At 45.0% G+C, this 25000-nt stretch overlaps 2 protein-coding genes across 2 annotated transcripts in view; one reads left to right on the forward strand and one right to left on the reverse strand.

Moving 5' to 3' along the window:
- cnksr2a (connector enhancer of kinase suppressor of Ras 2a) overlaps window positions 1-16335 on the forward strand; it is a gene marked incomplete at both ends in the record, with an annotated part of 187002 nt that extends 170667 nt beyond the window's left edge. Inside the window, 4 exons of the mRNA XM_083652157.1 lie at window positions 694-835; window positions 7430-7654; window positions 11925-12115; window positions 16138-16335. Of these exons, the coding sequence (XP_083508283.1) occupies window positions 694-835; window positions 7430-7654; window positions 11925-12115; window positions 16138-16335 (756 nt within the window). The remainder of the gene's footprint in view (window positions 1-693; window positions 836-7429; window positions 7655-11924; window positions 12116-16137) is intronic.
- A 5108-nt stretch (window positions 16336-21443) lies between these two features.
- klhl34 (kelch-like family member 34) lies at window positions 21444-23312 on the reverse strand (the record flags this gene model as incomplete). Its single annotated transcript, XM_083651149.1, has 1 exon — window positions 21444-23312. The coding sequence occupies one exon, from the start codon at window positions 23310-23312 to the stop codon at window positions 21444-21446; it is 1869 nt and encodes a 622-aa protein (XP_083507275.1).
- Window positions 23313-25000: the final 1688 nt, after the last annotated feature.

Here is a 25000-nt window from a genome sequence, read left to right on the forward strand (position 1 = left end):
GCAGCGGCCGTGCCACAAGCTCGTTGCTGCTGCTGTAACCTCGCGTCACCAGTCTCATTGCTTTGCTGCTGCTGTGCCTGTCTGCGCGGCCGCTCTTTGAGGAAGTCAAAGTCTGGATGGACTCGCTCGCTTCTTGGAGTTTTGGCTGAGAGCTTTGATGAAGCTTTTGCGATTCTGGTCATATTTATGCTGCGTGTTTCAAAGTGTGTCCCACCCGCAATCCACTATGCAAATCTGCAATCCCGCACCGCCAGCAATCAGCGCGAAAACGAAAGCGCCTTCGCCAATCCACCTTCATGAGAATGGCTTCAGTCACACTGCTTTTTGCTTGCCTTCCTCTAGTCAGGAAAGCACTGTCGCCACTTAGTGGGTCGGTGGAATGGGTTGTACACGTTGTACACGTCCAATACCTATATAAGAGATGTAAAAGGGCTAGATGCACATCCCACCGTCAAAAAAACAAAATCGATTTTTTTTTACGTAAAAACACGTCATTGGCAGTGAATCGTTGGATCCTGTTTGACGTAAAAACACGTCATTGGCAGTGAACGTGTTAATGGGTAAATTGACAGGCCAATCTCCCCCAAAATGTTGGTCTATGCCCTCAACAATTTTACTTTGACAGTGGTGAATAATATTGCTGGAAAAAACATACTCCATCAATGTCTGATTCTTCTCCTATATTTCCTGCAGTATCGCTCCAGTCCTGCGGGGGGCAGCAGTGAGACAGGCTCCCCGGGACGCTCTTCCTCGTCTCAGCGGCGTTCCTGGCAGGACCTGATTGAGACGCCACTGACCGAGGCTGGTCTGCACTACCTACAAACTGGACCACTAGGTAATGCACAAACCCCCACCCTCATGTGATTTGAGTTGTTATAGAAAATATAGCCTATGCACAGCAGATTTAGTTCCTGTTACAATTATGATTTAATGAGACGTGCAGTGGCTCTACTGTTAGTACCTACATGGGCAGATATTACCGATTATATAGTAATCCATTTAATCTATTTAATATCAATCAGAATGATAACTAGGCTATAGCTGATAATATTGATCGATTGTTGAATTTTTTCCTTTACTGTGGCTCCTCCATTAAGTGACTGCAAGCAAGCCTTCTATTTAACCTACCAACAATATTCTTCAAAGGCCTATATGGAATGTTGTATGTGCGGGTGCGCCCGGCCCGTCACCAGTAATGTTTTCATATTCGTATCATCATTTGGTCATGTGGTCAGTTATAGTTAACTAATTATGTAGCTATAAATGTGCCACCATGCTTAGATAACCTTTGAAATGAGCCAGAACTTAACCGTGCATGTGCATGCTTGCTCATGCATCATAGATGCGCTCCAGTATAACAAATAGAGCTATACCTCCGCGATTACGAGAAAGGAGCAGACAGGAATAATCCGTGTGTGTAGGTAGAGCCATATACTGTAACATCCGTTTTATTTTATTTTTTTCCATTTTAATTGTTCTGAATTCTATGTTTTGCTTTTTATGCTCATTTTACCATCAGAAATAGTGTCTAATAAGTGGGGATGAATAAATGTCCACAATTTAATAAGATATAACAGTCAATTTACACAACAATGCACTATTTTTAACAAGTGCTTCAAGTCAGAAATACAGTAGATGACTGTACAAAACATTCTATTCAAATTATTTAAATCTTTTGTTGGTAAAGTGCTTTTAAGCTTCTCATTGTGTGCTTCAAGTAAAGAAAAAACGACTGTGAACAAAACATTCACTTCAGAGTTTTTTGAGCATCAGAAAATGCTTCAGACATAATTTTATTTTGAAAGTTATAACAGGAAGTGGTGGTGTTTATGTTTGCTAACTTGACATGGATCAACATATACAGTCAATGCTCAACATGCAGCTGCTAGCGAACGAAAAAAAAACTTGTAAAAACGGCATGTGTCAAGTGAATAAGAATACACAGCCACAAAGGAAACTTTTCCACCTTCATCATGAGCAAAAGTGGATTTTTCATCTTTCATTCCTTGGGCCATCTAGACCAGAGGTTCTCAAATGTTTTTCAGCCAAGGACCCCTTACAAGATAGAAAATATACCGGGGACCCCCTCATTCTGATTTGTGATTTTGGGCTAAGCTTAATTGTTTCCACGGTAACGTGCTTGACTTTTATTTTGATAGGTTTGTTATTAGAATGTAATCCATGAACCATTTTAGATTTAAAGCGTAAACTATTTTCGTTGAACTATGAAGATTTTGCAACTATTTTTTTTTTTTTTTTTTTTTTTTTACATTACATTTACATTACGTCATTTAGCAGACACTTTTGTTTTGTCCAAAGCGACTTACAATATCACAATTTGTCAACAGTACAGAAAACCACTATGCAACACAATCATTGACAGCCAAGATATTTTGATAGACTAGCACCATGTAGGAAGTAGTTTGAGAAGGAATAATTAACATGTAGCATTTTATTTTTTAATTAAAAAAAAAAAAGTTTTTTTTTTTTTTTACTTGAAAACTTTTCGCGGACCCCCTGGCAAAGTGCCACGGACCCCTGGGGGTCCGCGGACCCCCATTTGAGAACCACTGATCTAGACTATGGTCGGAAGGCTTTGACTAGGAACGCTAAAGTAACATGAACAACACTGATAATAAGGTAACTGCATCTACAAAGTATTTAAACTGTCTTAAACTAACAAGATAACAGAATTAAATAGAATATCCCTGTAGAACACAGACATAGTAAAACATAAAAACATTTTTTTTTAAACCTTTCAGATGGTGTTGTAGGAGGCCTTTGGAGATGATAATGAAGTGTTTGCAAAAAAAACATGTTTTTTTAAGGTTTTATGGGAATAATAATATTTATATAATATTTATATTATATATAATATAATGTAATATTTGGGCAATGTATTTCACAATATCAACATATGTACATGTTCTAGTCATTTTACTGATCACAAAAAAAAATTAAAGGCATTTTACTTACCGTAATTTCCGCACTATAAGGCGCACCTGAGTATAAGCCGCAGCAGCAAAATTGCCTGTTTGTTACATATATAAGCCGCACCGGACTATAAGCCGCGGGTGTTTTGATGTTTAATTACCATATGTAAGGGTTCGTGCACAGAGGGGATTGTCGGGAAAGAGATGGCTGTTTGGGGAAGCTCCCATTTATTAACATTTCAACAAAACAAGCATATCCCGCTGGGGATCTTTTCTTTTGGCATTGTGAGACGCTTAAAAATCACCATCGGCGGGAGCTTTACTCCAGATGCTGTGCAGCCAAGAACACAAGTGAAATTCGTTCTCTCGTGACCTGTGGTTCTCAACGTGATGGACGATTCACCTTTCTTGTTAACAGTCCTAGTGAGAGGCAGGTCGAACGTCAAAGGCACTTCATCCATATTTATGATCTGCTCCGGTCCGATGGAATATTCCTTGATCTTTCTTTGTGTGAATTCGCCGAAGTTTGTAATTTTCTCCTGGTAGTCGGGAGGGAGTTGCTGACACACAGTCGTCCGCGCCCTGACGGACAGTCCCTTTCGTCTCATAAATCTGAAACACCAGGATGGTCCACCTCTAAAATGTTCAATTTTCATTTCGGTGGCGACTGTTTTGGCCTTCAGTCGGATCTGAACGGTGGACACACCTCGGCCGTCTGCTCTCTGTGTCAACACCCTGATGCCAAGGTTACGTGCTGCTGCTCGATTTCCTTCTTTCCTTCTTCTCGCCGCCATCGTCGTAACACAGCCAGTTCTCCATCTTTTGAAGCATGATGTTAGATTACAACGAGCTAGTTGTGTGGCTTAGCCTTCCAAAATGTTGCCGTTAGTTTTTTAGAATGTAATACATAGAATTGGGAATGTTACATTCAATTTCATTCAGACTGTCTTTCAGGCTCAATCGCTGCCATTTTCCCCCCGGAGCGAGGGAGGAGGGAGGGTGTTTTACTGTAGTGGCTGAGAGAGCGTAGTGGCACAGTGCTCCAATCAGGTCGCGAGGCACATTTTTTGCAACATCATCCAATCAGGGTCTCGCTCTCGTAATGTCTGTCTTGCTCTCGTTCTGCCTCATACCAACATCCATAGATTTTGGAGGTCCCCGAGCGGCCGTTAGCTGATAAAATCCATAGATAAGCCGCACCGTTATATAAGCCGCAGGGCCAAAAAACGGGGAAAAAGCCGCGGCTTATAGTCCGAAATTTACGGTACTTAGAATTGATAAACCCAGTCCAATGAAACAAAGGGTGGTTAATTCTCAGCCAAGTTCTGGAAGTTGTGATACATCATGACCTTGTGGGTGGGACTTATATACAAATGGCCTATCTATCCAATAGCATTGTTAGACTGAACAATAGGACCCAATGACTATGTTTATGAGGGGGGGAACACAAAAAACAAACATTTATACCTTTTTTTAGATAAAATAAAAATGTTGTAATTCTGCAACAGCGGGTCTTACAGGGATATGTAAGTGAGAAGGTCTGAGGCAGAATTATTCACAGCTGACATCTAACGTTATGTAGGCTACTCAGGCACACTTCAGACAGGGTGTCAACATGTCCATATTATTGTCTCTGCACATGTTACCGACGCTATGGCATGCGATTGTTAATGCGCTTGTTAATGCGTTACTGTAGAGTCCACTGGGCAGGCAGCTACATGTGGGGGAAGACGAGGGAGAGAGTGTGTGACGTCACCTTATTAATATCATTATATATTGAATTTCAGCCCAATTATAGCAAATTATGCAGTATTCCACGTTTTACAGTAGATTCAATTTTTCTCTCTCTGTTTATTTTCTCTGTTTATTTATATAGCCCTAATTCACAAGCATGTCTCAGAGGGCTTCACAGAAAGTATGTCTAGCTAATTCTAGCTGACACAACAGTAGCAAGAATATACAGAATAAAGATAACATTTGAACAATTGATGGGGAAATATAGAAAATATAGAAATGAAGATAGAGCAGAGGAGAGAGCAGGAAAAGGGAGAAGAGCAGGGGGAATGTGAGAGAGTGATGTGGTGGGGAGGGAATGGGAGATGTTGGAGGGTGTAGGAGGTGGGGAAGGAGCAAGAGGAGAGAGCAGGAGAGGGGTAAGGGGGGGGAGGGGTGTGTGTGGGGGAGAACAGAGCAGGGGGAGGGAGGAGGTGGGGAGAGAAAGGGAAATGTGGGGGAGGAGAGAGCGTAAGGAAGAGTATGGGAGTATAGAGGAGTGTGGGAGACTATACGGAGAGAACAGGGAAGGGAGGGCTAACTGACACAACATTAACAAAGTACAATAGTAATAATAACATATCGAGCAATTATATGATAGACACACATCTTGCAAACGGACATATGTCAATTTCTTAGCAACCAAGCTATGCCTAATTTAATTGGCTGCAAGCCTTTAGTAGTGAGTCCCCCCGCCAAACAAACACATGCTCACATACAGAGCTTGTGGGTGCCTTGCTTCAGGGAAGAATGGGTGCCATGCCCCAAACAGTGGCGAAATACTAAGAGCATGGGTGCCATGCTTTAAATAGTGGCGAAATATTGGAGGGGATAGAGTGGGTGCCCTGCTTTGGAGTAGAGTGTGTACTATGCTTTAGAGTAATGGGGGAAGGGGGGAAGAGGAGAAAGCAGGAGAGTGGAGGAGGGAGGGAGAGCGGGGGGATGTGGGGGAGGAGAGGGAGGAGGTGGGGGAGAAAATGGGAAATGTGGAGGAGGAGAGAACAGGGAAGGAGAGGTGGGAGGGTTATTATTGGTAAATTCCGCAATTCCGTCCGCGATTCCGTGAACGCAGATTTCATATGGCTCCATGTGTAGGCTATTGTGGATATCCTCCATAGTCCTGGGACGTGTGTCTCTTCAGCCACAGGCACACCGGGAGAACTAGAAACGACTATGGGCAACTAGAGGCTGCAACCAGCAGCACACCGAAGTTTGACCAAATAGGGAGAAACCATTTATATCCATCCACCCACCGGGGGTGGGTGGATATAAAACATAGGCTACATAACGAAACACAATGCAAACTAATACAAAGCAGAAAAGGAAAAAATATATATATGCCCTCCCCCTCCTATCTTAAAAAATACCTTGCCCTCCCCAGTATTCAAAATAAAATCAAAATGCCCCCCCCCCCACCTAAATCCGGCATTCCCTAAATAACTACTTTCCATTAATATGCTACATATCAATTTACCTGAAGTTCAGCAGTCAATTTCTCTAAAACATAGATGATCAAGCCAGTAAAATTCTCCTCATTGTCAACAAATAGAGAAATAGAACAATAGAAATAGAAAACAAATAGAGAAAGAATATATATATTAAAAGAATATTGATTTGTTAACACGTTCACTGCCGTCGACGAGTTAACTCGTCAAAAAAACAACAACGGTTGACTGCCGTTGACGAGTTAACTCGTCAAAAAAAAAAAAAAAAAAAATGACGGTGGGACGTTGATCAAAGCCCCCTACATCTCCTATAAAAATATGGGAGCCACCAAACGTGTACAACCCATTCCACCGACCCACTAAGTGGCGACAGCGCTCTCCAGACTAGAGAAAGCCGAGCAAAAACAGCAGGAAAAAGCGTGAGGAAACCATTCTCATGGCGAAAACGCTTTCGCGCTGGGAGCTGGCGCACAACGGTGGGGGATTCCAAAAATAGACTCTGGGTGCAACACACTTTGAAACACGTAGCAGAAAGCCCAGAATCGCACGCAGCTTCATCAAAGCTCACAACCGAAACCCCAGAAACGAACGACGAGCGCGACGAGCGGCCGCCAGGCAGCACAGACAGGCAGCAGAGACTCGCCTGTGACACACGCTGCAGAGCCACCAGAGACACACCCACGGAGGGAGGAGTTTGAAGGAGAGGGGGGTGGGGGTGCTGTTATATTGGAGGAAATTACTGTTCAGAACTATTGTTTAGATGTCTGATGTCTCACTGATGCCAAAAATAAATGGTTAAAGTGACTGTTCTGCCTGTTCTATCGAATTTCACAAAAAGGCATTTATCTCAGCTTTCCTTCTCAGATGCTGAAACCATGCTGTATTCAACTGCTAATGCCTACATAACAGAACATGATAAAAACTAACTCTTTTAGACAGAGAAAGCACACATTCTATTAGTTCTTTTGAGATATTTTGTGTTCACAAAGTCCTAGCAGAAAATAATCCTCGGCTCTTGAAAGATGAGCCAGAATCCTCAAAAAAACCCTTGGCAGAAGCTACCTACTGTATTGGAAAAACTGTTGGCAGTGAATGTGTTAAGTAAGCCCTTTAGCCTTGCAGTTACAGCTCCCCGCCAGGAGGGGGTGCTGCAGCCCCCTAAGCACCCCTAGTTCCAGCGTCCCTGTGTCTCACTGTTGTTGATCATTCTAACCACATGGGACAGGCACCATTTCATTGCTGTCTTATGACTTGTCTCGTTGTCTCTTTTCATTCCAGAGGACGCCGTATTCGCCGAGCCAGTCCCGGGGGGCGGGCCCTTGACGCTGGGTGGAGTTTACACTCTTCCTGCACAGAGGAATATCCCTTTGCCCATGGCGATGCAGAGGCTCATTCCCATGTCAACCCAGGGAGGGAAACCACGCAGCTTCACACTGCCACGAGACAGCAACCTACACACACTCCTTACGGCCCCTACCAGAGAGGAGCAACAAGCACACACCGGTCAGTTTACTACACACACTCCTCACACCCCCTACCAGAGAGGAGCAACAAGCACACACCGGTCAGTTTACTACACACACTCCTTACGGCCCCTACCAGAGAGGAGCAACAAGCACACACAGGTCAGTTTACTACACACACTCCTCACACCCCCTACCAGAGAGGAGCAACAAGCACACACCGGTCAGTTTACTACACACACTCCTTACGGCCCCTACCAGAGAGGAGCAACAAGCACACACCGGTCAGTTTACTACACACACTCCTCACGCCCCCTACCAGAGAGGAACAACAAGCACACACCGGTCAGTTTACTACACACACTCTTCACAGCCCCTACCAGAGAGGAGCAACAAGCACACACCGGTCAGTTTACTACACACACTCCTCACAGCCCCTACCAGAGAGGAGCAACAAGCACACACCGGTCAGTTTACTACACACACTCCTCACAGCCCCTACCAGAGAGGAGCAACAAGCACACACCGGTCAGTTTACTAGTACAGCTAGTTTTACAGCAACCTACATACACTCCTCATGCCCCCTACCAGAGACAGCAACCTACAGACACTCCTCACGCCCCCTACCAGAGACAGCAACCTACAGACACTCCTCATGCCCCCTACCAGAGACGAACAACAAGCACACACCGGTCAGTTTACTAGTACAGCTAGTTTTACAGCATCCTACATACACTCCTCATGCCCCCTACCAGAGACAGCAACCTACAGACACTCCTCACGCCCCCTACCAGAGACAGCAACCTACAGACACTCCTCATGCCCCCTACCAGAGACGAACAACAAGCACACACCGGTCAGTTTACTAGTACAGCTAGTTTTACAGCAACCTACATACACTCCTCATGCCCCTACCAGAGACAGCAACCTACAGACACTCCTCACGCCCCCTACCAGAGACAGCAACCTACAGACACTCCTCATGCCCCCTACCAGAGAGGAGCAACAAGCACACACCGGTCAGTTTACTAGTACAGCTAGTTTTACAGCAACCTACATACACTCCTCATGCCCCTACCAGAGACAGCAACCTACATACACTCCTCATGCCCCCTACCAGAGACAGCAACCTACAGACACTCCTCATGCCCCCTACCAGAGAGGAACAACAAGCACACACCAGTCAGTTTACTAGTACAGCTAGTTTTACAGCAACCTACAGACACTCCTCACGCCCCCTACCAGAGACGAACAACAAGCACACACCGGTCAGTTTACTAGTACAGCTAGTTTTACAGCAACCTACATACACTCCTCATGCCCCCTACCAGAGACAGCAACCTACAGACACTCCTCACGCCCCCTACCAGAGAGGAACAACAAGCACACACCGGTCAGTTTACTAGTACAGCTAGTTTTACAGCAACCTACATACACTCCTCATGCCCCCTACCAGAGACAGCAACCTACAGACACTCCTCACGCCCCCTACCAGAGAGGAACAACAAGCACACACCAGTCAGTTTACTAGTACAGCTAGTTTTACAGCAACCTACATACACTCCTCATGCCCCCTACCGCGTGATTTCTAACCCCACATAGGATAAGCAATAACCACGCCCTGTGGCGCTGGGATTGGCCAGGAGCAACACTGGAGGGCACGCAGCCCAGCGATTTCATGAACCAACTGAATAGCTCTTGAGAACGGACAGCGATTTCGAGAGCGGACATTGAGAGCGGACATTGAAATGAATTATGGTCACCTACCTTCCTTAGCATAGTAATAATAATAAGCATAATAATTGTAATAATATAATAATAATAATAATAATAATTGTAATCTCTTGTTTTTGCACCCATATGCCCTGTTATATTTGTACTATTTGCACTATGTTGTAAACGGAGTCCACAGCACAAGAATTTCACACGTGATACTTGTACCATGGAGTGACAATAAAAATCTTGAATCTTGTAATCTACACACAATGTACACAATCTACAAAAACATGCAATAATATAAACGGTGTTGTGTTCACGTTCATAGCTCATATAATATAATGTATCATTATCGTTAATTTCAAGCTCAATTCTTACCCAGAGAAAAGGTACAGCACTGAAAATGTAACAAGCAATACTTTTTTTAAACATCTTTATTTTAAAAGATGAAAAACCCCAGGTGCTTTAGTCCCAAGCTTCAATGCTCCTGGCCAATCCCGGCGCCACAGGGCGTGGTTATTGCTTATCCTATGTGGGGTTAGAAATCACGCCCCCCTACCAGAGACAGCAACCTACAGACACTCCTCACGCCCCCTACCAGAGACGAACAACAAGCACACACCGGTCAGTTTACTAGTACAGCTAGTTTTACAGCAACCTACATACACTCCTCATGCCCCCTACCAGAGAGAGCAACCTACAGACACTCCTCACGCCCCCTACCAGAGAGGAACAACAAGCACACACCAGTCAGTTTACTAGTACAGCTAGTTTTACAGCAACCTACAGACACTCCTCATGCCCCCTACCAGAGACCGCAACCTACAGACACTCCTCACGCCCCCTACCAGAGAGGAACAACAAGCACACACCGGTCAGTTTACTAGTACAGCTAGTTTTACAGCAACCTACAGACACTCCTCATGCCCCCTACCAGAGACCGCAACCTACAGACACTCCTCATGCCCCCTACCAGAGACGAACAACAAGCACACACCAGTCAGTTTACTAGTACAGCTAGTTTTACAGCAACCTACATACACTCCTCATGCCCCCTACCAGAGACCGCAACCTACAGACACTCCTCACGCCCCCTACCAGAGAGGAACAACAAGCACACACCGGTCAGTTTACTGGTTTTGATAAATAATCAGTACCAGGCATGCAATGCAAAACATATAATGTTATGAATAGATAATGTAGAAAGGTAGAAAGACCAATAAGCATATAAACCAATACTCGTTACTCGTTAATTGACTGACTTGGTGTGAATTGACAAAAGAAGGGTTGAACATTGGTCAAGTAACCCTGGTCCATCCCTGGTCGTTGGTGTGAAAACGGTAAGAGGATGACGCGCATTCAAGCCAACTAATGATCTACTGAGGCTAATGAAACGGTGGCTCACAGGTTGCCAAGGTGCACCCAAGGGTTTGCAGGGAGAAGAAGCAAGGCCAACACAATAAATAGATTAAGCAGATTTGCGTAAACAGAGGGTGTGTGTGTGTGTGTGTGTGTGTGTGTGTGTGTGTGTGTGAGAGTGGGTGGGTGATCATGGATTTTTGAAATAGCCTGCAGAGAAAATGACAGTTTAATCGTAAGCATGCGCTGTGCATTACAATGAGATGCAATAAGCTGCTGAGTTCTCATTCAATGAATCATGCAGAGACAGAAAGAGCTATTTCCATCATTCATATTCTTTCTATGACTAACACAGTTGAATGCATAATACTAGTACATTTGGTCATGTGTACACTGCTGTCCTCCAGTGGTTGCACTGGGATATAACTCAAGTCTCTGCCTAATTAGATTTTAGACAGCTCTTATACCCGTTCATATAATGTGAGATCTGTGAAAAGAACTATAGACAGTTTCTTCTCAACAACAAATATTCTAAATTTCCCACACCTTACTTCCTGTTGCAGTGTTTGGTAGTACAATAACTGATAGGACATCAGCTAGGTTCCAAACTATTCCCTAGTAACACACAATTCTGGGAAAAACGTAGTATATAACAGAGAGGGAAAGAGAGCCACTCACTGTGTGAGTAAAAGTGGCTTTATAAAAGGGCCCAGGACCAGAGCATCTTTATAAAGCCAAACAGCTCATCTAATTTTTGCTCTTCTCTTTTTTTTTTTTACAGTGATTTAAGACATTTAAATAATAATAATAATTTTCATATTGCCATACTTGGTAACGTTTTATAAAAGCAATAGATCAATTCAGACCGTGATATATGCTTATTATACCACACCTAAGGGTGTTTTCGCCCTCCGCCTACAGTGTCAGGCGAAGCACGACCCTTAGATGTGGTATAATAAGCATATACTGTACCACGGCCTGTCCTGATCTATTGCTTAAGTATACTGTAGGATGGGCCAAATGCAGAGGATAAATTCCCCCAGGGATAATAAAGTACAAAAACATCACTCTTTGTTGTGTCATCTCTCTTCCTCCCTCTGTGTGTGTGTGTGTGTGTGTGTGTGTGTGTGTGTGTGTGTGTGTGTGTGTGTGTGTGTGTGTGTGTGTGTGTGTGTGTGTGTGTGTGTGTGTGTGTGTGTGTGTGTGTGTGTGTGTGTGTGTGTGTGTGTGTGAAGGCGGGAGTGAGGGTGCGTCCCTGGGTGACCTGTTCCGTGCATGTGAGCAGGGCGGGGTGTGTCCGCTAGGCCGCGCTGGGCCAGAGGTCAAAGGTCAGTCAGAGTTCAGGCAGTCCTTCCTCCGACGGGCTGCCGACCCCCAGCTCAACGACCGCCTGCATCGCCTCCGCATACTCACCTCCACGCTGAAGGTAGGGTCACACACACACACACACACACACACACACACACACACACACACACATACGTGAGCATGTGCAGTACACATAGGCATAAATGTGCATGCACGAACACACATACAGCTATAGCACAAATGTGTACACCATCTTGCATACACACAAAAAGGAATGTTAGCACACACACACACACACACACACACACACACACACACACACACACACACACTGTAAGGGAATGAAACTTTTCCAAGGGCTCCCCCCCCTTGATATGATTTTTTGGATTTGTATTGAACTAATAAATAATACATTTGCACCACATATAATTGGCAAATACACACTCAATTTCTACTAGAAAGATTTGCTTTATTTCTGACATGTAATATACCACCATTTGTCCGACACTTCTCCTCGACTGCGGGAAAACCTGGTGGCATGGCCTTATAGAAGACGCTTTTCTTTTACAATATCGAATGTTTTACTTTTTGTTGACGCAGCACTTTGTATGCATTTTCCTATAGCCTACTGCTGCTGGCTACATGGTGCCAACATTTCCTCCCGCTTCAGGCTGCATACTCAATTATTTTCCCATCAAAAAACACCCTTTCTCGCCCGGAGCACACGGGAAAGAATTCCCCAAGTTACAGGCTTCCACAAATCACCTCCACATTCCCATCAACATAGACCATGCAGCCAATACAATGCCAGCAAGGTGCCGGTCAAATGGAAAACCGGGCAGGCCTACTCCAGATTATTGGAGGGATTTTTTTTGCTCCTGCATTTTAAATTTCATGGGTGTTTTTGCCCTGACTGAGCGTGCATCAATTTCTGAGCCTGATGTATACACAAACACATTATGCATGTATATACTCTTTCTCTCTCTCACACACACATGCACGCACGCACACACATGCACACACGCACGACGCCGCACGTGCACGTACACACACACACACACACACACGCACGCACACATACACACACACACACACACACACACACGCACTGCTGGCAGACGTCTCTGTCTTGTAAGTTGTAGTGCAGCCTTCTGTCTGAGTCTGTCTCCACGGTTTGGGTTGAGTCTTTCTCTGTCTGTGGCTTGATGCTGTATGGGCATGGTTACTGGGCTGCTTGCCTCTGTCGCCTGTCAATGGCTCTTTTGCTGTGGCTGTCTTGTTGTCTCTGGAGTTTGTATCTTTGTTGCTTCTATAGTGTATAAGGGCGTCGGGCTTTGTTGCTTGTGTGTGTAGCTAGCTTTTTGCGAGGGTCTGTGGCTTTGGCTGCCCTCTGTCTGCTGGTGTAGGTCGGGTGGAGTAGCTTTCCTCACATGTTTGTTCCTGTCTGGCGTCTATTAAGAGAAAACACATTTCTGAGAGATTGGCTCGTTGGTCAACTTCCCCTTCAAATAATGAAAACACACACACCAAACTTCTCCATGCGTCCTTGGAAAACCGTTTGCACTGGTGCTCCCACACTTTAGCATAAACTAGAGTGTTGAGTGATACAGTAGTAGCATACTGTAGATCAGCATTATCCAAAGCAAGAAATGTGTCCTGTAAAGTCATAAGTTAGTGGTTTGTAATATATGGCCTGTAGAATCATACATTTTTATTAATTAAATGTCATTATAACGCAATAATGCTGTTTATTTTGGTTTATTTTTGGAACTATTCCAGGTGAACAACCACATATATTTCCACTTCCTCCACATGTTCCTCCTCCACAGTGATATTTCACAGTACACAGTAATGCCCATCACTGCCCATCACTTTCACTTCCCATTTAAACAAGTATCCTTGGTACTCTAAAACAGCACATGTATCATATTTCCTTTTAATAATAAAAAAAAAGACAGACTTCAAGTCAAGTCAAGCAGATCTATTGTCAAACAACCATATAGTGCTTAGGGCATTCACAGACTAGTCGACTAGTCGACTAGTAAAACCACTAGTCGACACTGTGCTTAGTAGTCGACTAGTGGTTTAAATATATATATATATATATATATATATATATATATATATATATATATATATATATATATATTGTATCTTTAAGAAAGAACATGAGGTATTTACACGACATACATGGACTATCATATCCCATATCCCATATCCCCCACAAAGAACATCAAAACACAACAAAACAAAACAAGAAAACTGCATAAAATACAATAATCCAAGAACAAACAAGACTATTGGACAAACAACCAAACAAAAACAATGCATTAAATGTAAATACATACTGTAGATCTTGCCCTGTTGGCAGCTAGGAAATGCATAGCTTAAATTGGAAAGCATCCAATCCCCCAGCTGTAGTTCACTGGTGGAATGAACTCTCAAGCTACCATACGTTGGATAACATTTACTACAAGAGCAAAGGCAGATTCTTAGACATCCCCAAAATATGGCAACCACATACAGAGTTTGACTTTAAGAACTTTTTACCCCAGTGTCATTAGGCTTATCAGGATAGGTGAATGCATTGTTTTTGTTTGGTTGTTTGTCCAATTCTTTGTGGGGGATATGGGATATGGGATATAATAGTCCATGTATGTCGTGTAAATACCTCATGTTCTTTCTTAAAGATTAAAAAACAAACAAAAAAAAAACGACTAGTCGACTACCTTTAGGGACGACTAGTCGACTAGTAAAATTCACTAGTCGTGAATGCCCTAACAGTGCTCAGTATATATAATAACAAAACGTTGTTCCTTTGGGACCATAGTGCAATAGGACTAATACAGTACACATGACTACAATACAGTAATGTAACATTTAAATTAAAATGTATACTACATTTAATGCAATGGACATGACAATGTAAACACAATAATTATAATATACTATAATATATAATAATTACAGCTACTACTACTAAATGATACTTAGTTGAATATGATTTACAACTAGAAGTGCACTCGGACAGTCCATACCTCTGCCAAGGCCAATACTCCAGTCTGCTATGATATGCGCATTGTGTGAGTAGAATCAGAACCCCCAGCCACTCCCCCTACCCACCCCTCCAATCCCAACTCTCTCCGACCTTCCTATCCTTAGCTACGGCCACTTATCCCTAGCCCCGCCCATTTCCTGACCACCTACACCTAGCCACTCCACCTACCCACCCCTCGAACCCAGACTGTATGACCTTCCTATCCCTATTTAGCTACAACCCCTTTTTCCTAGCACCGCCCACTTTCCTTACCATGCCCCCTCCCACCAACCAGAGACACCACCAAGCCACTCCCCCTACCCACCCCTCGAACCCCGACTCTCTACGACCTTCCTATCCCTAGCTACAGCCCCTTTTCCCTCCACCCCCCCCCCCCCTCCCCCCCCGCTTTCCTGACCATGCCCACTCCCACCACCCAGATACACTTAGCCACTCCCCCTGGCCCTTTTCCCTAGCTCCGCCCCCTTCTTTGCCCCACCCCGGTTCGGATCCGCACCCAAATTTAATGGCTCGCCCATCCTAACCCATCCACCTAAATCGGCCTAGTAGTTTTTCCGTAATCCTGCTAACAAACAAACAAACTGCACCGAAAGCATAACTTCTTGGCAGAGGTAATTGCTTACCATACAGAGCTGCTACAAATTTTCATTTTCATAGTGGCCTACTATCACTCAACATAGTGTATTGCTGAAGTGTTGGATTTTGTGGAAGATTTGGTGTGTATATCTCTTCTCATTACATGAGTAAGTTGACCTATTTGTTTTTACCAATCTCACAAAAGCTTCGTGTATAGAGGGTATGCACACCCACTGGAACACGCCCCCTCAATCGGGAATGAGTGTCAAAATGAGTGTCAAGTTCCTCCCTGAGCAGCAGGTGTCACTTATCTAGGCTGATTACTGCATTCAAGCTCAGTCTTGCTGTGACTCAGTGGGCGTGACCCCGCAGTGACTTCTGCCTCTGTGACATCACATGCATACCCTCTATTCCTTTGACTGTTGTTTGTCTTCCTATGTCTGTGCGTTTTACAGCATAGCGTTAGAGAAGTGACCCACCCCTCCTGTGTTTCTGCATCCCCATAGGACAGGGAGGGGGAGCTAGCGCTGATTGACAGGCTGTTGGCCAATCCCCTGCTGTCGTCGGCAGAGTTCCAGGAGTGGAAGAGAGCCTATCAGGAGCTGTTCTCTCAGGAGCCAATCACAACCGCTGAATCAGATCCTGCCCCGCCCTTGACTCCCTCTCTCTCGCACACACACTCCTATATTGAGACCCACGTTTGACAAGCACACACACACACAAGACACGCACAGACACAAAATGCTTGCGTGTCCCGATTGTCATTCCAGAAGGATTTCAACAAATTGCAACAACCGATGGCTGACTTTTCAGTTTGGACGCATCAGGGTTGAACTCAATGGAAGGGATGGAAACATTGGCATTACTGCAGATAGTGATGGCTGTGTAGAGAGAGAGGAAAGTAGGCACAACTTGATAGCTGACATCACGTCCTGATATGCTAACAGCAGTGTACATCTGCCACATGACAGCTCTTTGAGGCTTCACTGAGTGATACAGGGCTTACTCATACCCTCTTGTCACATCTGAGTCAATCTACAAGCTGATTGGTTATGCCACTCCAGCTGGCTCGAGGGCAGAGAGTAGACTGATACTAAAATATCCCACGTTGGCTTCTGCATTCTTTACATAAAACAAAGTCACCTAACCGATGCAGAATCAACCAATCGCCACGCCGAACGGGAGCCTACGTTGGATGACTTTTGTCTGATTGGCCCTCCTGACACATTTATGGAGATAATGTACCATCCAATGGGATTACAGAGCTGTATCTGTATGAGCTGTCATTGGTATTAACAGTGTTTTCATCCTGCTTCTTGTCCATTTTTACAATATACTGACTGCACAGTGTAAAATAAAGTCTCATACTGTAGATGGTCTAGTAGCCTAGCCTGATAAAAAACATCCTGATAACGTGATCTTACATTTCACTCTACGTATCGGTCTGGACTCCAATCTGTCCACAGTGATTTCAGTGGTTGGGAGTACTTGCCTTGACAGACAACTCCTTCAGCCAATCAGCATCACCAAATCTAATCTAAATCCACTCAGAAGAACGGTGGAAACGTCTTTTCCGCCGGGAAAGTCTGCTGTTGCATACTCTTGTTCTTGTTTAATTGTTGTTATTGAGTCTATTTCTGCAATAACTACACTTATGGCTGTGTTTACTCTACTAATGTTAACGTTACCGCTCGTTTTTACGGGAGCCACTATACTGTTTTGCCAGTGCCCAGTGTCCCTGATTGGCCGCCTACGTTGTCAACTATGAGGAAGGTCCATGATTGGCCCATTCACTTTGTAATTTCTGGAAATCGCTGGAGGCGGGGTGGAAGCCACACTGAGCCGCAGAACGAAACTGAAATGTGACTTCATGTGATCAGGATTGTTTACCAGGCTACTAATAGCCACTGAGTGACATACATTGTATCCTATCAAGCCTTATACTTGATGTCTATGATGATGGTTACTGTACAGTGGGTGTTACTGTATAGGCAAGCAGAGAACAATAAGCACAGGCCTTTTTCTAATAGTTTCTAGATCTGGTTTTAGAGAGCTATGTTTGTGCTGGTTTGGTAGAATTATGTACTGTGCTGGGCTGGACCTGAAGTATGCACACATGTTATAGCTCTCCTGGAATAGGACCCCAGATAAAGGAAAAGTCCACCCTAAAATGCTTTAACACTGAAGAAAGCGGCTGTTGAGAATCTTGTTTGATGGTGTATTTCAAGTGGAGTTTGATTGAAAATCCTAAAACTTCAACGGTAAACATCAGGTTTTGGTTACAGAGAGAAATCAATCGTAGAAGAAGGAAAGATACACCAGAATGCAATGCAACAGTGCATTGCATTATGTTGCATTTTGAGTAAGGACCGTGACTCCCACTCTTGACTTGGAAAAACTCACTCTCTTGCTGTTACCTTGTTACCATGCTAGCACTCTCCCCACCTACATTTACCCCACAGGTGAATGCAATAAGTTCTGGGTTGTCAAAAGGCATTCTGGGAAATGTAGTCAATAACAAGTAGAAGTAGAGGAGGCAGGTTGAGAAAAAAGTGGGTACATCAGCAAAGTACACAATAAAGTGATATCACAGTGTGAGAGCATCTGAGGGTGGATTTATCCTATTTAAGACCATTTGGTTCACCATATACTGCATGCCACATAGAGATGTGAGGAAATATTTGCATAGAAATTAAATTATTACTCTAATTAGAATATATCAGTTTGTTATTTGTACCGCTGCTGCCAAATGACTTCTACTCAGAGACACTGCACAAAACTATGAAAGCAATCGCACACACACACACACACACACACACACACACACACACACACACTTAGACATGCACGTGTGCGCATGCTGACACAAACGCACAAGCTTGAGCATGTGCACAAACACACATGCACAAACACACACACACACACACAAAGACACACAGGGCCCTGTCTTACGCCCGGTGCGAGGGCAAGCGTTCTCATTGCTAGTTTCTAGCACTCAACATCTAAAAAAAAAAACCCTTTTAATTACCACTGGGTTGCTGAAACACGTCCTTTGATGTACTGACCCATTGGTAATTAAAAGAAAAAATATATATTTTGAGTGCTAGAAACTAGCAATGGCAACGCTTGCCCTTGTGCCAGGCGTAGGATAGGCCCACAGTCTTACTTAAGACACTTTTGGGGTTGGGGTTTATATAGACTTTCATGCATTTCCTGGAGCCTTACCATAACCATTACCACCCCTTGCCTAAACCTAACGTGTGTGTATATATATATATATATATATATATATTTATTTATTTATTTATTCCTGATTTTCCCCCGTTTTCTCCCCAATTGTACTTGGCCAATTTACCCCCCTGCTGCCCCGGTCGCTGCTCCACCCTCTGCCGATCTGGGGAGAGCCGAGACTAGCACCATGCTTCCTCCGACACATGCGCAGTTGCCAGCTGCTTCTTTTCATCACGCTATTCCCACCAGTTACCGTCCGTCCCGACCAGGCGCCCCGACCGACCAGAGGAGGTGCTAGTGCAGCGACCAGGACACATACCCCCAATCCGGCTTGCCACCTGCAGGCACAGCCAATCGTGCCTGTATGGACACCCGACAAACCTAACCTTAACCTAACCCTAACCTTAACAACTTACCCAAAAATAAGCTTTTTACCAACTGGGGACACAACTTTTGTCCCCAATTGCAAAAGCTGTCCCCAATCGGTCTTGAGTCGGGTGTGTGTCCCCAATTCTGACCTACGTAAGTAAAACCACACACACATGCACACATACCGTTTGAATGCTCTTTATATGCTGCTGGCCGTGGTTGGTTGTAGTAGCATGTGTTTGTTGTATATACACTACTCCCTTTCTGTTTCTGTGTTTTAAATCTCTACATACAGTACTGTAGATCTCTCTACATAGAGTGCAAACTAAGTGTCATGCTATTATGTTCTCTAATTCTATCGTTTTTTGGGGGACGGGCTGTCTTTGAGTGAAGTCTGTTTTAATGTTAAATCTATAGTTTATATGATATACAGTATTTATTTACTTGATCATTCGACTGTTCTGTTGGAAGAGCCTGGGTCAATAAAGTTTAGTGATTTGGACCAAGGGGTTTTGTGGTTTGTTTAGTTTTTGGGTAATGGGGAGAGGAGGAGCTGAAGAGGGGGAGATGAGCAGCTGCTGTCTCTGTCAATGACAGACAGATGACCTTACGGTCTCTTGATTAGCAGGCAGACAGGTGGAAAATAAAACTGAATTCAGACACTGTGAGTACAGAGAGAGAGAGAATCACAGTGGTAACTACCACCGCTCTTCCTCTCACATGCCAATCAGCAAGGTGGACAATTATCATTCAAACAGACACACAAAGTAGTCAAATTTGCAATGCTATTTTATGGGTAGAATAAATTATTTTGCATTTATTTTAATATACTTTTTTATATGTGTTTAAGCTCTTGTCTTGCTGATCTGATCACACCGACTTTATTTGGTGCACCAGAATTCGAGACACGTGAGATGCATTATAGCAGATTGACTGTGTGATGTGTGGAAAGGGCATCCTGATAATTAACATTTGGAATGTTCCACTGTATAACTGCAATCAATTTGCATCAAATCGAAACAATTGTTTTTGAAAATAATGACACTACAGGATATATATATCAAAACCAAAGTAATTTTGAATCAAATAGTAGCATCAAACATCATAAAATGTACCAAATACAGTAAATAATGTTTATGCAAACAGTATGCATTAAAAATTAAATGGACATAGATTAAAACACAAGTCCTTAAATTATGAACGAAAGGACCTGATAACAACTATTGCAGTATCTAGGACTCATGATACATCATGTTTCTTCTCTGTTGCTTTTGACCCACTTTTTGCTTGCCAGTGCAGATACAGGAAATGAAACGAGGGAACACGATACTCAATACCCCTCCTTCCATTTCTGTCATTTAGAAAGCATCAATCATTCAGTGCTGGTAAATAAAACGAGCATTTCTTGCAACAGGAATGTTACATGCATAATTTTATCTACAACTTTCATTAAATATTTAGCTTAGCATTGCTGTAGCTTTTATTTTGAAAGGTGTCCCCATTACATCTGTTATTCTGCCCTGCTAAGGATTCGACTTCTCTTCCACTCGCCTCTACTCTAAATCCCTGTTATCTCTCTCCATATAGCTCTTGCTCGGTTTAAGGCTACTGATGGTTTCTTACCATTTTTTTTGACATGGGAGTTTAAGCTTATTCTACTGTTGCACACATTGTAAGTAGCTCTCAATAACAGCATCACCTCAATACTTCAATTGTAGATGCAAATCACCCTTTCTGACAGATAGATTTTGGTTGCATATTTTTTCATTCTCTTCTTTCAACTCAGCTAGCATTCTGTCATTCATGCAAAAAAACAACAACATCTTAACAACTTGTACTGTATAACTTGTGTAATCTTGCAGTCAAAAATCTTCACCGGCGTGAGATCATTTCACTTCACATTATTCTGCATTTCAAAATGTGTGCTCATTTCAAAGTTTTGAGACTGTGTTGCACAATAATGATTTTCAAGAAAACTCTTGAAACTAAATGAGTTGATTTGCACTGGAATCAAGTGAAATTCTCTCACTTGAGACTCTAGGTACTAGATCACATACATGGAGGAGATCTCTCACTTGAGACTCTAGGTACTAGATCACATACATGGAGGAGATCTCTCACTTCAGACTCTAGGTACTAGATCACATACATGGAGATCTCTCACTTCAGACTCTAGGTACTAGATCACAGCCATGGAGATCTCTTTCAGCACTCAGTCTGGCAGGGGCAGCAGCGTGCACTCCGTCCCGGTGAGCGGTCTGGGCAGCTGGCAGATCTCTCTCCAGCGGTCTCGCTCCGTGTCGTATTCCAACACGCTCCTCACCGTCACCTCTCGCCCCGCGCTCCACTTCCTCCCCCCGAACAGCAGCAGGCTCCCGGACGGCATTGTCGCCAGCCCGTAGCTGAACGAGCCAATGAGGAGAGGCCGCAGGCGGGTCCAGTGGTCTGCCCGCGGATCGTAACGTTCGATGTCACAGAAGGGCTCGTACATCCCTAGCAAGGCGTAGATATGGCCGTGGACAGCTGCCATGCGGTGACCAAATCTAGCAATGGACATGGAGGCTCTCTTCTCCCACACTTTGCTTTTGAGGTCCCAGAACAGGACTTCTCGACTGCTCTCTTGCCGATGACCTCCGTTACCACCCTGGTTATTATTACCCATACCATCCTGGATAGCACCCTGGTTACCGTCCTGGTTCCAACCCCAGTCGCTGCCCTCTATATTGCCATTGTCACCTGGAACCCCACCAGACACATAGATTCCATTATCGAGCACAGCCGAGGCGTGGCCGCACAGGGGGCTGGGCATCGCCGCTCCTCTCCTCCACGTCCCCGCCGCCATGTCATAAAACTCAACCGACGCCACGGAGGCATGCGCGTTTGTTTCCGGACATGCATGCTGCCCCCCTATGGCATAGATGGCGTCCTCTGTGGCGCAGCAGGCAAACCGAGCCCTTCTCTCCAGCATCGACCCTGCCTCCTCCCAGTGTTCGAAGCGAGGGTCGAATTGCCACACCCGGTTGGATGTCGTAGCAGGAACGGACTTCCCTCCATCCTCATCTCGCTCTCTCATCTCTTCTCCTCCAATCACAAAGAGGAAACCGCCTACGGAACAGACGCACTGTTTTCTCAGTCGCCGCGGGAGACTGGAAGTCAGCGATGAAAACTTCCTGCCTGTGAGGTCAAAGGTCAGCACCTGTTGTTCCGGCCAATCAGGACTGGTGCCACCTCCCACTAGCAGCACACGGTTGGGTGACGCTCTGAGCGAGGACTGTCTGCTCTGTCTGATTGGCTGAGCTGAACCCAGCCCATGGTACTCCAGCGCTCGAGTCAGCTGGCTTCTTATTAGAGGCGTGGCCATTGCTCTGTGGGTATGGCTGAGATGAGTGAGGTCAGAAACGGTGACCAATCCGAAGCGCAGATGACTTAGCAGAAGATTGGACCTCAGCAGCGGGAGGGGGCCATTCGCATCTAACCAATCCAGAGCCAGTTTTATTAGCTCCACCTCCTTGACCGCAGGCATCTCGTCGGCGTCTAGCACCGCCATCAGCGATTGGATGTTCAGCTCGAGAAGTCCCTCCCTGTTTTCCTGTAGTAACCTCCCCATCTCCATGGCGATTGTATGATTTGCAGCTGCGAGTGCATTCGGGAGGGCATGGCGCTCTGCCAAGTTAGCATAGCAGCAGCAGTTGCTAGCACACAAGCCGTCGGTAATGAAGCACTCGCATATCGACACGGCTGTCTGCACCTGCAAGTACCTGGCCGCTTCCAGGACGACGGGAAGCGTGGGCGCCGATAGGCTGAGCCAGCCGGAATACAGGAAGTCCAGAATGGCCTCCAAACCCTCGGGCGTTAGCACTGGCAGGCTAATGGAGGCTGCTAATCTCTCCGCGGTGCTCTCTCCAAACAGAGCCCAGAAATAGTCACTGGAGCTGGCTAAGAGGGCGCGGTGACACGGGAACGACGTGCCCCTCGTCTCCAGGACCACGTCGCACATCCTCCGCTCAGAGCGCAGACGCTGGAACCCCGAGAGAAGCCCCGTCCTGTGGGAGGAACTGTAGAGGAGGGAGTAACTCTCCATCCAACAGACACCAGGGAGGGAGGAAGAGAAGGAAAGGAAAGGAAAGGAAGGTGGAGAAAAGACAGGAGACTGGCTTCTTAGAGTGGGAGGAAGTCAAAGGCAGAAAGACAAAAAGAGACTGGAGAGAGGATCAGAAAGAATAAGCCTAGACGGGAAGGACTAATGAAGCAGCGGTGAGAGGGAGCTCGCAGTAGCAGGCTGAGGAGAGTAACATGATAGGGGGAGTTATTAGAGATATAAAATGCAAAAAGGAAAAGTAGGGAGGAAAGGGTAGTTTAGAAAAATGTAAGCATGAGGAGAAGCAGAATCAGTGGAAGTGATGATGACAAGCAGACAAGTTTATTCAAAAAAAGAAAGAGACAAGTAAAGCCAGACACAAGAAGCACACTCGACAAAAGAGTTGCAAAGTGAATTAGGGATTAGTAGGAGAGCAGGAAAAGGGAAGAGAGGAGAGGAGAGAGTGCGTCTTCTGAGCCGAAGAGTCTGACGAGTCTCTCTGTCTGTGTGTTGGTCTCTCCATCTGACTAGTCTCTCCATCTGTGTGTTGCTCTCGCTCCGTCTGCAGCGCATGTGACACGTTAGCAGTATGATAGGAAGGTTAGCCAGCTACCCCCCATACACACACAGACACATGGCCAGCCAGACACACAAACACATGCGCGCGCACGCACGCACGCACACACACACACACACACACACACACACACACACGGCCAGCCAGACACACACACACACACACACACAGACACACGGCCAGCCAGACACACAAACACACACGCACTCACACACACACACACACACACACACATACAGACACACACACACACACACACACACACACACACATACAGACACACACACACACACACACACACACACACACACACACAGTCCCATGTGCCGCCCCCCTGGCCCCCTCATCATCCCATGACCTCTCCTTCTATCTCTGTGATGCCTCAGTGTTTGTGTTGCCCTTTCCTCTGTGTCACGGTGGGAGTATCAAACATACACACTAAAGCAGCATGTACACACCCAACACACGCACACACACACCCAACACACGCACACACACGCACACGCACGCACGCACACACACACACACACACACACCCAACACACGCACACACACACGCGCACGCGCACACACACACACACACACACACACACACACACACACACACGCACACACAATGAGAGAGGCAGCTTGGCTGGGGTTTAGTGTCTATCCCAGTGGATGAACTCATTGGTAAATGCAGCTGCTAGTCTGCGCCCAAGATTCCAGGGCACGGTTGCCACGGCGCCTATCTGTGCCCCCGTCGCCATGACGACAGGAACAGAAACACGCAGACACAGCCAGACACGCATCAACGCGGTGTGAGGTTGAGGTGTGATTACCAGAGAAAGTTGTGCCAAGCTGTCAGCGAGCTACAGGTCTCTGTAGGTCTGAAAGGTTTGACAGTGTCAAAGGTGCAAAGCACAGAGCTTTTGCTATTAGGGTAAGCTGTGGCCTTTTGCCAGGCGTTTAACCCAGGGGTGTCTAAGAAAATGTATGCATAATAACCTATAAATAACAACATGTCAAATTGTTCCTGTTTCTTTTAGTGTAAAGAATTAGGCCTACAGGTATATTTTAAGAACATGGATTCACATAGGGTTATTATCTCAGCTACCACAAGCCTATCAAATCT

The sequence above is a fragment of the Poromitra crassiceps genome, assembly GCF_964638095.1.
Source record: "Poromitra crassiceps genome assembly, chromosome: 2".
In the NCBI taxonomy this organism is placed as follows: domain Eukaryota; kingdom Metazoa; phylum Chordata; class Actinopteri; order Beryciformes; family Melamphaidae; genus Poromitra; species Poromitra crassiceps.